The 16,275-nt window shown below is 40.9% G+C and overlaps 1 protein-coding gene across 1 annotated transcript in view; it reads left to right on the top strand.

Moving 5' to 3' along the window:
• Positions 1-16,275, top strand: part of ST8SIA1 (ST8 alpha-N-acetyl-neuraminide alpha-2,8-sialyltransferase 1) — a 146,946-nt gene that overhangs the window by 75,721 nt on the left and 54,950 nt on the right. The window contains exon 3 of the mRNA XM_055318715.1: positions 13,617-13,726. Within this exon, the coding sequence (XP_055174690.1) occupies positions 13,617-13,726 (110 nt within the window). The remainder of the gene's footprint in view (positions 1-13,616; positions 13,727-16,275) is intronic.

Raw genomic sequence — 16,275 nt, 5'->3', positions numbered from 1 at the left:
TAAGATCTTATTTGAAAAACAGCAGAAGACTTCCATTGTGAAACAAAATAACAACATCAACAATAATAAGTTTGAAAGTCTCTGAAGTATTGAAGAAATGATTTGATTCAATTTCAAATACATTTACAAGCTGTTGTGTAGTGCTTTAACACATAATTCTCATGACTCATTGAGCATAAATGAATTTTAATGTTCCTCTGAGTTGTTTCAATTTTTGAGCAATCTTTGAACTTGTAGGGGGTCTTATTGGACATAATACCTGCAGACACTTCATGGGTGTTAAGGGTGAAAAATGACTTGGTAGGTAGATAATAGGGTAGGGAGAGAGGGGCAGGAGAGGGGAGAAAGGGGGGAGACGTTGTAGCAGCCTCAATGGAAGATAAACTAGTATGTGAGAGTGAAGGATAGATGGTGGGCAAGAACTAGAAGCCAACTAATTAATAGTAATAAGCCATTAAAAAAATTGCAGTGAGGTGGGGCACCTGGGGGGCTCAGTCGGTTAGGCATCTGACTCTTGGTTTCGGCTCAGATCATGAGCCGGGATAGCACCCCATGGGTCATGGGATAGCACCCCACGTTGGGCTCTGAGCGCAACGGGAAGTCTGCTTGAAGCTTCCCTCCCTCTGCCCCTGCCCCCATGCACACACACGTTCTCTCAGTGTCCCTCTCAAATAAAATAAATCTTTAAAAAAGTTTGCAATGAGGACGGTGCCACGGATCCAGGATAGTCAGAGGTCGGGATACAATATGTTGAAAGACTCAGAGTCTCAGTGAATTTTATTCTGGGGGACAGGGAGATCGAGACTTGGACTCAAACTAGACTTGGGCTCTTTTATTAAGAGAGCTAGCAGATTGGCTATAGGAATGCTTAACTTTGGAAGCAGAGAAAAACATGTTTACTTCAAAAGGTAAAAGAATAGGCTACTGACTCAAGGAGCGGGGAGCAGAGGAGCTGTATCTGGAGAACAATGTAGTCACAGCTAGTTCCCCACAGGATGGAAAGAGTAGAAGAACCTCTGCAGAGGTAGGTGATAGGGTGATATTGGAGAAAATGAGTCCAGGATTTCTAGGCTGTGTTGCTGAGAAAATGTCAGTGCATTAAAAATAAGATAACAGTATCGATCACTTACTTTGTGCCAGACGGAACTCATTTAATCCTCACAACTGTCTGAGGTGGGGACCATTATTACTAATGAGAATGTGAAAGCATTGAGGTTAAATAAGGTGCCAGTGGTCATAGACTTAGATACAGTCAGGCGAGGCTTAAGGGCAGTGGTCCTCAATGGGAAGATGCACCATATTTGCAGAGAAAGATTCTTGCAGTGGTACTTCCACCTCGGGAGTTGAGAATGCAAGGTCTAGCGATGAATGGCATGAAGCTTGGTTCCTGCTGCTGCTGCATTTTGTGCTCTACTACTAATAATCCCTAGACGCTACCTTTGAAATACTGTGCATGCCCTTCATAGTCCTTTCCTTTCCACCATGAAAAATCTCCCTAGTTTGAGAACTTTTGAAATGTGGCCAACTTCTGGCCTAAAGCAGAGGTATGTCCTTCCTTACTGCTTTGGCATTCATGAGCCAGCAACAACCTCAGTAACAAATATCAGTTAACTGGGAATTGTTTATGAAACATTTAATAAATCTGCTCAGTGGACCCATGAACTGATGTAATATTTGGCTTCTAGGGGTTGTGTACCGACCATAGATTATATGTGAAAAATACATAATACTCCCTGGAATGCTTATGTATTATTTTTGATAATGGATTGAATCAAACATTTTAATGGAGAAGTTGTATCCAGAACTAAATACATCACATCATTCAATTTCCAGAGATGCATTCTGTGGAAAGAATATTAACACTGAGTTTATCTCTTTTAAATCACAATTTTATTAGTGGAATGGGGAATGCAAATCTTAGCAGCAGCTCTCTGGAAATTCACTTTCATGTAATTGGAGGACAATGAAACTTGTTTGAATGGTATGGATGTGCAAATATCCTATAATTAGTACTTATATGTCCCCAGGCAAGTTTTGGGTAATGTTTTTTAAGGGTTCAATAATTAAGTATCTGTAATGAGAAGCATTAGTCTCTGAAATAAATTAACTAATTACTAGATAGTTCATCATAGAAATGCTTACACGTACAAAGTAAGAAAACAGCAGAAACTTTCATTTGGATTTCCAAGGGGCTAGTTAAATGACTGAAAAAGCAAATACATATTTGCTTGTTTACCGGGAAGGACCAAAGCTGATTTTGATTCAGCTGCATCTTGTTAGCTGGATGCCATGATTACTTGGAGTTTGCTTGTGGGAAGTTGTCCATCCTTAGTTGAAATAATAAAGTGGGGTAGAGATAAAGAGATGTGCATCTGAAGAATATTGTTGGAGGGTTGGGGGCTTAATTGGTGCACTGGTTAGAATGTAATCAGGTCCTTGAGCGGGCAGTGCAATTAAATATGTCAAGGAGGGGATAATTAGATGGGTGGCTGAATGGTGTAATTACATTCATAAGAGGGGGGGCTGTAATTAGATGTAAGACAGGGGTTGTATTTAGATGCCTAAGTTGAGGATATAATTAACATATGGGTGAGAAATTAAATTATGTGTGTGGGTGAAGCATAATTATATGTGGGAGTCCATGTGGATATGTGGGTAAGGGTACTTAGAAATGAGTGGGTTGGACTATAATTAGAAGTGCAAGTTGATATTCTTATGGACAAAAACTTGAGATTTTCCTCAATAAGAGCGAGCATATGTTTTGACATCATGAGTAATAGCAGCTGGCATATAGTGACAGCCTTTCAAGCCACTTCAAGGGTTGCAAATCACAATTTCTGCTTTTCTATTAAGAGTTGAGACCCACATCTCACATTGACAGTAATTCCTTTTCTTAATAGTGGCACTTGGTGGTGTTCTGAATACTGAATGGTTTGGTAATTTCTCTAACTTTAAAACACAACTGCATGACACAGAAGAATTGCTTCCCCTTCCTATCAAAGAGAAGAATTTGGAGGGAGTAGTGGTGTGAAACAAAGAGACAAAGAATTTTCCTTTGAATTGTGAAATGTGAAAATAAAAGTCTAACCCTTTTCACTAAAAGAGTATCAGCATAAAGTTACATGTGTAACAAAATAAGCAAAATTTAGCTTGATAGCTTCACTTATTTTTTTAGTTATAAAATAATATTCAGAAATATGTATGGCATTATCTCCTCCTTCCCCCCACCCACCCAAATATGAAAGCATCCTTGCAAGGAATGTAGCTTACAGGTGAAACAGGAACAGAAGTGGTAGAAGAATGCTAGAGAAAGAAGAATCTAGAGCAAGGCAGGTGCAAAAGTTATTTGATGCATCTGGAAACTTACATTGAAGTAGTGAGAGTTTTATTGTTGTCATTAACACTGAGTTTGTCTTTTTTATCTGATATATTGGATTTATCCTGTATCAAATTTAAAACAATGGACTATTTTGTTGCCATCTTCAAAAGCAAGGGAGTATTTATTTATTTTAAGATTTTTTTTTAAATTCATGAGAGACCCACAGAGAGAGGCAGAGACATAGGCAGAGAGAGAAGCAGGCACTCTGTGGGGAACCTGATGGAGGACTTGATCCCAGAACCCCAGGATCACCACCTGAGCCAAAGGCAGATGCTCAAACACTGAGCCACCCAGGCATCCCAAGAGGAGTGGTTTTGAATGAAAGTTCATTGGAGGAAAGCAAAAGTTTCAGGGTTGTGGTGACTTCTCATTGACTAAGATATGGCTGTTCTCATTGGCTGAGCTATTGCTGGATTGGGACAAAATCTTCTCTCCTGAGTAGTAAAATATGCTTCCTCTTGCCCAGGTATGTAGAGTAAGCTGAAGGTAGTGGTACAGGTTTAAAGCTCCTTCTTTGGGACTTCTCAACTCCATTTTGAATGAGGTTTTTCTATACTCATTTGCACAGAATCCAAGTGGGTTACCTCTGGGATTTTAAACTTCTTCCTGGTGCTGCCAAGAAGCCTAGATATAAAGTTAGTTATTTTTTATAACTTGGATGTAGGGACATTACAGCCTGCCCCCAATATCTGGTTTTGCCCCACAGTGGTTCTATAGAACATTTTTTATTCTTTGATTTTTATTTCACATCGATGCAGTGATGCTAATTATTTACATTGTAGGCATGCTGCCTCACAGATAGCCTCTCTCAAAGACTATTGTAAATTAATTTGTATCAGAGGTGTTTTTACTAAAATGTTGTGTATTCCTATAAAAATAGTTATCCCAGCAGTGATTTACATTTTTCTTTTTCTCCATGTACCTCCCCCCCTCCCCACAAGACAAGCCCTAAGACAGTTAGTGACTGATGGTGGTTAACTCACTTCCTCATAGAGATAGTGTAATTATCATTCAAGACATCTAGTTATGTCTATGGGATAGAAGATGCATAGGCACAGAGTGTCCTCATGTTCGTAACTGAAGTCACTGGTCCTTAGTGCTTTGTGGTCTTGTGTGATTGCACGTGAAGAGGAAGTAGTAAGGCATCTTGCTTTGGAAATGACTTTGGTAAATAATGCTTCATTCACTTAATTATAAAAACCATTCTGGGATGCTTAGAGCTATTTACATAAGGCACAAAAAAACATGGCTTAAATCTTCAGATTTTAATAGCATTCTTCCAGAAGTCATATTGTAAGCCAGGAATAATTTATCAGATGGCATTTGTAATTTGCTTCTGAATAAGTCTTCTAGCCTGTAGCAAGTCCCTTCACCTTCACTTATGTTATATAAAACATTAAAGACCCCAATTTTTGTCCTTTTTTTCTTTTAACTTTCCTAAGATGATCTAATAGACCAGAAATTTCCATTACTTTTCGGATTCCTAATAACTTTGGATCTCAAGTCTCAGGGCCACTTCCTCATAAAGATGTCCTATAACTAACTGTATAGCACTCTGGACTTTCCTATCACATTTGTTAAATTCCATTTTTCCTGTTAGCATGTTAGTTCCATGAATGGGGTACATGTGTTTTGTACACCACACATTCTCAACATATACAGCAGCTTCTGGTCCATCAGAGGTGCTCAACAAATAGATGTTGTATTCTATTCTATTTCATAGAAATAGAATAGTTGGTTGGACTATTCTAGTCAAGAAAGTCAAGTTGGACATTCGGCTATTTAAGAAGAGGCCCAGGCGATGGAGACCATGAGCCATGATAAAGATAAGAGATAACTCAAAAAACAAAATTAGGTATAGCTTTATTCATTGGCTCTTATTTAGAGAGTGGTAGGGCTCATGTTTGTTGTTGAAGTTTGGAGATTACATTATATATCCACTATGATGTTAAGGAAATTCTGCTTTAGGTAAGGTACTGGTGAAAATAGATGTTCAACAAAAAATCTGATTAAATAATTAGCATATTAAACAAATTGCTGATTATCTGCTCTGTGCTTACCTTGGATGTAGAGTGTTAAGCAAAAAAGATAGGCTCCCTTCGGTGTCCATCGAAAGATGAATGGATAAAGAAGATGTGGTCTATGTATACAATGGAATATTCCTCAGCCATTAGAAACGACAAATACCCACCATTTGCTTCGATGTGGATGGAACTGGAGGGTGTTATGCTGAGTGAAATAAGTCAATCAGAGAAGGACAAACATTATATGGTCTCATTCATTTGGGCAATATAAATAATAGTGAAAGGGAATAAAGGGGAAAGGAGAGAACATGAGTGGGAAAGATCAGAGAGGGAAACAGAACATGAGAGACTCCTAACTCTGGGAAATGAACAAGGGGTGGTGGAAAGGGAGGTGGGTGGGGGGTTGGGGTGACTGGGTGACGGGCACTGAGGGGGGCACTTGATGGGACGAGCACTGGGTGTTATGCTATATGTTGGCAAATTGAACTCCAATAAAAAAAAACAAAGATAGGCTCCTTGCAATGATTCACACACACACAAAAAATACATTTAAAAACTCATTGATTGTTAGAAGTAGTAGATATATCCTCAAAGTCCAAAGATAAAAATATTTTGTTCAAGACCTATATAATTCTTTGAAGCTGAAAGTATCTGTAAAATCTTCTTTAAAAAGGGAAGGGGTGCCTGGTTGGCTCAGTTGGTTCAGTGTCTGCCTTCAGCTCAGGTCATGATCCTAGTGTCCTGGGACGGAGCCCCATGTCCATAAGGCTCCTTGCTCAGTGGAGAGTCTGCTTCTCCTTCTCTCTGCCTGCTGCTGACCCTTCTTGTATGACCTCCATCTCTCTCTCTCTCTCTCTCTCTCTCACTCTCTCCCCCTCTCCCTCTCTCAAATAAATTACATAAATAAATAAATAAATGAATAAATAAATAAAATCTTTTTTGAAAATTAAAAAGTATCTCACACAAAGATAAACTACATATTATAGTAGTCTAGCAATATAATGATACATTTTTTCCCTAGGAAATTAAATTTTTTAGTATACAGTAATGTAGTAATGCCATATATAGGACTTCAGAGTTTCTGATGATGTTCAGTGCCTCACCTTATTTTAATTCTCATAATCTGGGAGACAGATGGGATAGTTATTATCATGCTTGACTTCCAGCAAGGCACTGAGAGTTTGAGGGGACTGGCAATCCAGAATCTGAATTCCAGATGGTTAATATAATAAAGTCATTAAGAAGATAACCATTAATAGATGGAACAGTGAGAGGCAAAAAAATCTGGACAAAGATCAGGTGAATTAGTGGTCCAGCAATATTTTGAGCTCATCTGTATGGTTGATCTGCCTAATTTATCCTTTCATTTACAGTAGTATTTTTTTGTTGTTTATTTTATTAATTTAAGTACAGCTGACACAGTGTTATACTAGTTTCAGGTGCACAACATAGTGATCCCACAAGTCTATACATTATGCTACATGCTCACCACTAGTATAGCTACCATCTCTCTGTCCCTGCACAACACTATTACAGTACCATTGCTTATATTCCCTATCTTGTATTGTTTATTCCCATGCCTTATTCATTCCATAACTGGGAGCCTGTATCTCCTCCCACTCCCCTTCACCCATTTTACTTATCCCCCCCAGCATCCTTCCCTCTGGCAACCATCAGTTTGTTCTGTGTATTTATGGATCTGTTTCTGCTTTTTGTGTTTTTAATTCTTTTGGGTTTTTTTTTTAGATTTTAAATATGAATAAAATCATATAGTATTTGTCTTTCTCTGACTTATTTTCACTTAGCATAATACCCTCTAGGCCCATCCACAAATGGCCAGATTGCTTTCTTTCTTTCTTTCTTTCTTTCTTTCTTTCTTTCTTTCTTTCTTTTTTTAATGGCTGAGTAATATTCCAGTGTGTTTATATGCGTGTGTGTGTGTGTATACATATATATACCATGACTTCTTTATGCATTCATATATTGATGGGCATAAAGTTTTTTAAAGTTAGCAGGAAGAATTTTATAGTATATTATATTCTCAGATTCAGTAGACATTTTCTGGCAGGGATACCAGGAGATAACACTTGAAAAGAAAGGATGCAATGCCTTAATAAAAAAAAAAATACTCTGTGCCAAAATAGTAATATTCATGTGAAAATGGATTACTAAAAGTTCTTTCTACATACTGTACCCCAAAAGGAGGATATTGTGTTCATATATCTTTCTGGTAGGACTGACCATTGCCAAGTTGAGATATTCTATATTTAACATAGCACTATGATAGTATTATCTCAATTAGTTAAAATTCCAGTGTTTTCTGAATTACGTTTTTCCTTTCTGTAAAGCTTTGGTGAGCTGTTACTGTGCCTTTAAGAGAATGCAAGTAGGTACTTGAGAAATATTTATTGAAATGAAATTGCTTGTGTGAGGGCCAGCAGTCAACCAACTGGAAGAGTAGCAAGCAAATAGTAACAGAAAAAAAGAAATGGCTCCCCTATCCCTGGCCTTTTGTTCAAGAGCTTTTAAAAACTTTTTATAGTATGTGAATATAATAGTTACATTTTACCATTGTTAAGATGAAGTTACATAAATCACTATTTTATCATGTTCCCTAAACCTATGGAATCTCAGTATTTTGTGGCTTCAACAAGTCAGTGAACTGTGCTAGGAGGAAAAGGATGAAAGAAGAAGGGAAGGAAGATGAATGGATCATCACACCAGGAGTTTGACGAGATGCTGGGTGTACATCATCTTATATAATCTCATATAAACCTGTGCAACGTTAGCCCTCTTTAGAAAAAGGAACACTGGGGGAGGGGCAAGATGGCGGAAGAGCAGGGTCCCCAAGTCACCTGTCCCCACCAAATTACCTAGATAACCTTCAAATCATCCTGAAAATCTACGAATTCGGCCTGAGATGTAAAGAGAGACCAGCTGGAACGCTACAGTGAGAAGAGTTCGCGCTTCTATCAAGGTAGGAAGACGGGGAAAAAGAAATAAAGGAACAAAAGGCCTCCGAGGGGGAGGGGCCCCGGAGGAGCCGGGCTGAGGCCGGGGCGAGTGTCCCCAGGACAGGAGAGCCCCGTCCCGGAGGAGCAGGAGCTGCACCAACCTTCCCGGGCGGCGGAAAGGGGCCCGCAGGGAGGTGGAACAGGACCCAGGAGGGCGGGGATGCCCTCGGGCTCCCGGGGACACTAACAGACACCTGCGAGCGCAGGAGAGTGCTCCGAGCTCCCTAGGGCTGCAGCGCTCACCGTGGGACCGGAGCAGCTCGGAGGGGCTCGGGCGGCGGCTCCGCGGAGGGGGCTGCGGGGCGGGAGCGCGAATCCAACAGCGCAGGCCCCGGAGCACAGGGCGCCGGGACACAGCCCAGGATCCGGCCTCCCCCGGGACAGGCAGAGGCCGGGAAGGCCCAGGACAGCGAGGACGCTTCTGCCCCGAGCTGAGCAGATCAGCGGCCCCGCCCCGGAGCCTCCAGGCCCTGCAGACGGAGAGCCCCGTAGTTACTGTGGGAGCTGAATCCAGGCTTCCAGAGTTGCCATAGCAACTGCGGCTGTTCCTCCTGGGGCCCCACGGGGTAAACAACCCCCGCTGAGCCCTGCAGCAGGCAGGGGCAGAGCAGCTCCCCCAAGTGCTAACACCTGAAAATCAGCACAGCAGGCCCCTCCCCCAGAAGACCAGCTAGACGGACCAGTGATACTCCCCCGTGTTCCAATACAACTTGTTTTTGGCCACTCTGCACTGAGCAAAATGACTAGAAGGAAAACCTCACTTCAAAAGAAAGAATCAGAAACAGCCCTCTCTCCCACAGAGTTACAAAATCTGGATTACACTTCAATGTCAGAAAGCCAATTCAGAAGCACTATTCTACAGCTACTGGTGGCTCTAGAAAAAAGCATTAAGGACTCACGAGACTTCATGACTGCAGAATTTAGATCCAATCAGGCAGAAATTAAAAATCAATTGAATGAGATGCAATCCAAACTAGAAATCCTAACGACGAGGGTTAACGAGGGGGAAGAACGAGTGAGTGACATAGAAGACAAGTTAATGGCAAAGAGGGAAACTGAGGAAAAAAGAGACAATCAATTAAGGAAGGACCATGAAGACAGATTAAGGGAAATAAATGACAGCCTAAGGAAGAAAAACCTATGTTTAATTGGGGTTCCCGAGGGCGCCGAAAGGGACAGAGGGCCAGAATATGTATTTGAACAAATCCTAGCTGAAAACTTTCCCAATCTGGGAAGGGAAACAGGCATTCAGATCCAGGAAATAGAGAGATCCCCCCCTAAAATCAATAAAAACCCTTCAACACCTCGACATTTAATAATGAAGCTTGCAAATTCCAAAGATAAAGAGAAGATCCTTAAAGCAGCAAGAGACAAGAAGTCCCTGACTTTCATGGGGAGGAATATTAGGGTAACAGCAGACCTCTCCACAGAGACCTGGCAGGCCAGAAAGGGCTGGCAGGATATATTCAGGGTCCTAAATGAGAAGAACATGCAACCAAGAATACTTTATCCAGCAAGGCTCTCATTCAAAATGGAAGGAGAGATAAAGAGCTTCCAAGACAGGCAGGAACTGAAAGAATATGTGACCTCCAAACCAGCTCTGCAAGAAATTTTAAGGGGGACTCTTAAAATTCCCCTTTAAGAAGAAGTTCAGTGGAACAATCCACAAAAACAAGGACTAAATAGATATCATGATGACACTAAACTCATATCTGTCAATAGTAACTCTGAACGTGAATGGGCTTAATGACCCCATCAAAAGGCGCAGGGTTTCAAACTGGATAAAAAAGCAGGACCCATCTATTTGCTGTCTACAAGAGACTCATTTTAGACAGAAGGACACCTACAACCTGAAAATAAAAGGTTGGAGAACCATTTACCATTCAAATGGTTCTCAAAATATACCCTAAAAACTATAGAACACTTCTGAAAGAAATTGAGGAAGACACAAAGAGATGGAAAAATATTCCATGCTCATGGATTGGCAGAATTAATATTGTGAAAATGTCAATGCTACCCAGGGCAATTTACACGTATAATGCAATCCCTATCAAAATACCATGGACTTTCTTCAGAGACTTAGAACAAATTATTTTAAGATTTGTGTGGAATCAGAAAAGACCCCAAACAGCCAGGGGAATTTTAAAAAAGAAAACCATATCTGGGGGCATCACAATGCCAGATTTCAGGTTGTACTATAAACCTGTGTTCATCAAGACAGTGTGGTACTGGCACAAAAACAGACATATAGATCAATGGAACAGAACAGAGAACCCAGAAGTGGACCCTGAACTTTATGGTCAACTAATATACGATAAAGGAGGAAAGACGATCCACTGGAAGAAAGACAGTCTCTTCAATAAATGGTGCTGGGAAAATTGGACATCCACATGCAGAAGAATGAAACTGGACCACTCTCTTGCACCATACACAAAGATAAACTCAAAATAGATGAAAGATCTAAATGTGAGACAAGATTCCATCAAAATCCCAGAGGAGAACTCAGGCAACACCCTTTTTGAACTTGGCCACAGTAACCGGAGAAGGACAAACAGTGTATGTTCTCATTCATTTGGGGAATATGAATAATAGTGAAAGGGAATATAAGGGAAGGGAGAAGAAATGTGTGAGAAATATCAGAAAGGGAGACAGAACATAAAGACTTCTAACTCTGGGAAATGAACTAGGGGTGGTGGAGGGGGAGGAGGGCGGGGGGTGGGGGTGAATGGGTGACGGGCACTGAGGGGTACACTTGACGGGATGAGCACTGGGTGTTATTCTGTATGTTGGTAAATTGAACACCAATAAAAATTAATTTATAAAATAAAAAAAAACAATAAAAAATATTTTCTTTAAATACAAAAAAAAAAAAAAAAAAAAAAGAAAAAGGAACACTGAGGGGTCCTACAATCCCACAGTCCCACAGCCTGGAAATTAGGAGGTAGGAGGCACCCAGCTTTTTTTTTTTTTAATATTTATTTATTTATTTATTTATTTATTTATTTATTTATTTATTTATTTATTTAAGAGGGAGAGAGAGAGTGAATACGACTGAAAGGAGAGGCAGAGAAGGAGAGAGAGAATCTCAAGCCTGACTCTGGTCTCGATCTCATGACCCTGTAGTCATGACCTGAAACCAAGAGCTGGTCGGCCAACTGACTGAGTTGCCCAGGCTTTATGTTGCTGCTGCTACTACTGTTGCTTCCCAGATAATGCTGCTTCTGGGCCCAGATTCTTCCCTGGGGGCCTGGGATTGCCAGTCAAGAACTCTCTTTAACAACCTGTGGGGCAGGAATTTTAAGTTGGCTTTTACAAGGCAAACTAAATGTTGTTATTCTTATTTTTTAATTAAATTAATTAAGTTTTAAAGATTTTATTTATTTGAGAGAGAGAGAGAGAGAGAGAGAGAGAGGCAGAGACACAGGCAAATGGAGAAGCAGGCTCCTCACAGGGAGCCTGATGTGCGACTTGATTCTGAGACCCCAGGATCATGACCTGAGCCAAAGGCATATGCTCAACCACTGAGCCACCCAAGTGCCCCCATGCAACGAATTCCTAATTGTCTACTGGCAAACACTTCGACTTTATAGTTTAAGTACTGTAACTTTATTAACTATACTTTCATAGTACTAGGTGTTCCTTTTACATACTAGAAATAGAGGAAGTAAAAATTTTTCTTTTGCTGCATTAAGTGCCTACCTCAGCTACTAGTGATCTCACACTATTTATTTATTTATTTATTTATTTATTTATTTATTTATTTATTTTAAAAACTTTACTTATCCATTCATGAGAGACACAAAGGGGGAGAAGCAGGCTCCATGCAGGGAGCCTGACGTGGGACTTGATCCCGGGGTCTCCAGGATCACACCCTGGGCTGAAGCCGGCGCCCACCCGGGCTGCCCCTCACAGACTCTTGGAATTTTATTTTTCTGGTTTAATTTCTTTGTGCCTCCATGAAGCCCTTACAATATATATTCATGTATTCCATTTATTCTTTGGTATAATCCATACTTGCTTCAAATTCATCCAGAATGGCCTACTTATATCAGAATAGTTATTTTATATACCAGTTATGTAGATGTAAGGTCTTCCCCCAAAGAACTGCCGCCAATAGGCGTTGTTTGAGCTAGTGGGAGATCCCATACCTGGTGGTTCTTGCTGAGCCAGCTAAAAGACACTGAATGACACATTTCACTTTCAGGGGCAATTGGTAGGTTTTGAGAGTCCTGGGTACTATAAATAGCACTCCAGGGAACACTCAGGTACACTGCACATTTTCTTTGCAGTCCAATTCAATGTTTGCAGAAAGAAAGTCACATGCTGTCTGGCTTGCACAAGTCACTTGCCCTGTAGCACCTCCTGAGTTCTAGACAGACCCACCCGGAGTGTACATTTTCTCATAAACACAGCATTTGCTTTCAGCGTACTTTGTGCCTTTGTTTATACTGTGTTCTCTGCCCCGGCAAAATCCTATTCATCCTTTAAGATTCATCTCGAATGAGAAAGCTTTCCCTGAGTTGGCTTGGCAGAAATCTGCCCTGTCTTCTTGTGTGGGATTCTCCGCAGCACTTAGAGCATACGTCCTCTACGACCTTTGCTTTAGAGTCTGTTGTATAAGTGTCTGTGTTCACAGTCTCCCCAGAACCCCAATGGGGAATCCTCAGGCCTGTGACTTTTTCTATCTTTTTGTATTTTACCCTCCCCCCAACAGCCACATTTGTTGAGTGAATTGCAGATTGTATGAATGAGTGAAATTGCATTCAGATGGGGGATAGAACTCATTGGCGCTTGTTCCCAGTTGAATGCCTTGAGAACTAATCCTGTTTAGTATGGATTTTTCCTCTTTGCCCTAGCAGCCACTCTCTATAATGTACACGGTCTATTTGATACAATGTATGTTATATTTAAATACACTTCAGGGAATTAATTTTTATTTTTATTTTTATTTTTATTTTTATTTTATTTTATTTTATTATTTTATTTTATTTTATTTTATTTTATTATTTCTTTTTTTTTAGTTTCAAAGGAACAGGCCAACTTATTCCTTACAAACTTCTTGGCATCTTCCTTTCTCCATGCTCTTTTGGTCTGCCCAGTCTTCAATCAAATTCCTCCAACGGGCCTGCTATAAACAATGATTTTGTGAGCCGTTGTGTGTTCTCTGCAGTGAAAACCCGCCTTGTTTTCTGTTGCTAGGCAACCCCATTCCAGCTGCCCTTGAAGAAATGCGCGGTGGTGGGAAATGGTGGGATTCTGAAGAAGAGTGGCTGTGGCCGTCAAATAGATGAAGCAAATTTTGTCATGCGGTAAGAGAGAGCACCCACCGCGCGGCCTCTGCCTTCTCTCCTCTTCCCCACCCCCTCCCACAAGCCCTGGGGCCTTTCAAAACTAGTCACTTGTGATTAATCAATTGTAACTGCTCTTTAGCTTCCCTTCAAGTTCATTCACATACAAGTGAATTTAGGAGAGGGCCCCGGGAGCGAGGGAAATGCTCCAAGAAAGTACAAAGCCAAGAAGGGCTCAGACATCATGGGGAGACCCCAGAGCAGAAACACTTAGATTTTGTTTTAGATTTGAAAATTGTCTATAAACAAATATTTTCACTTATTCATTTCACTCTACACCCTTTACTTTTTTGTTTTTCACAAAAGCATTTTGGAGTAGCAAGTGGGATTTGAAGATAGATCTGATCTGTGTATGGCTGGGAGGAGGAAGGGGCCATAACTTTTGAGCAGCAAGGAAGCTTGGTTAAGGTACTGAGCAGAGGGGTGAGATGTCTGTCACTTGGAGGGGATAACAGGACGCTTCTGCAGGGATGTGTAAAAAAACTGCTAAGATGCATCCAGTCAGGGGTAGAGACCATATACCTGTAGTGGCACCAGCCTGCACTGTTGGGTGATTTTGACCCGAAGTGAAGATAGCAAATGATTGGATTGACATGGGTTTGGGGTTGTCCAGGTGAGAGGGAAAGAAGGAGCTGAGTGACATCATGGAGGATCCTGGCTAGAGAGAGCGTAGGGTGACATACCTTGAAGTCTGACCTATATAGGAAGTGGGCACTGAGAGGCATAAACGAGAGGAAAGACATCAATAGGGTCAAAGAACAGGGTCACTCAGAACCTGGAGGGAGTGGGTGATGGGACAGATGGGATAATAAGAACTAATGTCAAAGTGTGGCCCACTGGAGTGTATGATTTCAGAACTCAGTTTGTTGAGGGGATGACCAATCTGTGGCAGAAAAAGAAGACATTTGTAATTGAAGAAGCATAGGAGCTTTGAAGCTATGTTGTGGAGGATTCTTTCAGGTGGGCCCCAAAGTCTCACTGACATGGGAATGACCATGACCCAGGTGCCAGAGGCTCCAGGGTCAGAAGGCTAAAGCCTGCAGTAACACAGAGGGAAGAAAGCTGAGCCAAGGAAGGGGGTGGCAGCATGGGATTTGGATTTTGTGATCATTTTTAAGGACAAATAGAGAATAGTTAAGAAGTGGTCCAATATGGCTAAGAGAACACTAAGCCACCTCTGAGTTTTGAGCTCAGTGGAGCAGGCAAGGGTGAAGACCCTAGTTGACAGTGTTTCAGTGGAAGCCATATACTTGGGGGAGGGCCAATTTCCCACTCAGAGAATGGGAGTTGGACTTCGTAAAAGACTTTTTATCTCACTGGTGAAGCCTGTAGAGAGTGGAGAGGTCTTTTTGTATCTTTCCTTCAAGGAAGTGCCCTGCCATGGTTTTTCCAGTGTAGAAATGTGTTTTCCTCTCCATTACAATTGTTATTATTGCGATATAAACGATAGGAAAATGTAGAAAATAAAAAAGTAGTCCTTGTAAGTCAATAAGTCAATCTGTTTATTGAGCTGCTACTAGGTATTAGGTGTTAGCTGAGTATAGAAATGGTATGTTAAATTATTGTGTCTTGCTTGTAGAACCTGGAGATGTGCTAGTGCTCTGATAGGGATAATTCAAAGACAGATGGTGAGGGATCAAGGAACTTCTGAGAAGTGGTATGTGGAGTGTGAATCCTGTCTCCACTTCAGTCTGAACACAGGAAGAGTCTCTCTGAGGCTCTAATGTTGGAAAGACACCAAGTGCTGCCACAGTGCAGTGAGATGAGGATGGGGAGATATTTTAGCTATGGAAGTGGCCACAATCACCTGGAGAGTTTAGATAGATGAAAAGAGCAAAGGCCCCCGGCCAAATTCAGGCCCCCACTCCAATATAGTGGTATGACGTAGAGGCTGAGGAGCCAGGGAACAACACAGAGGGAAGGGGACAGCCCTTGTCACAAACTAGCACTGTGACCTATGGCGTGTCATTTTACCGTTGCTGGGTCTCAGCATATAAGGGAGTGGGAGCAGAAAATTCCTCAAGCCTTTCCTTTGTAGAAACTGGTTCTATCTGTGATTATATGAATACTATGTCATTGTAACAGTTCACGTAGTCTAGTTTATATTTTCAGCTTGTTCTCAAGTATGTTTATTTGCTCTTTCCAAAAACACTGTAAGGAACAAGGAGGAGTGGTTATTATACTCACAGATTCAGGGAACTTAAGTGATTTCAGGAGGTCTTAATATAGTCTGTCAGGAGGCCGTAAAATAAACATATTTTTATATTATTCCTCAGTGGTATATGTGTGTGTCACTATATTTAGGAAGATGCATATTTTAAACTTAACATGTCAGAGACCAAGCCTAAGCTTTTAAGGAGTTATATTCACTTTTTGCAAATAAACAAGGCTAAATTTGCATTCTATAAAATCAACAATTCAGAATTGATGAGTGTGCGTGGTTAGGGTGCACAGCACAGTATTAAGCATAATGTTCATAGAATAATGAGAGAGGTGAAGATTGAGAATTC

The sequence above is a fragment of the Nyctereutes procyonoides genome, unplaced genomic scaffold (genome assembly GCF_905146905.1).
Source record: "Nyctereutes procyonoides isolate TBG_1078 unplaced genomic scaffold, NYPRO_anot_genome, whole genome shotgun sequence".
Lineage (NCBI taxonomy): Eukaryota > Metazoa > Chordata > Mammalia > Carnivora > Canidae > Nyctereutes > Nyctereutes procyonoides.
This window is presented reverse-complemented; position numbering and strand designations above follow the sequence as displayed.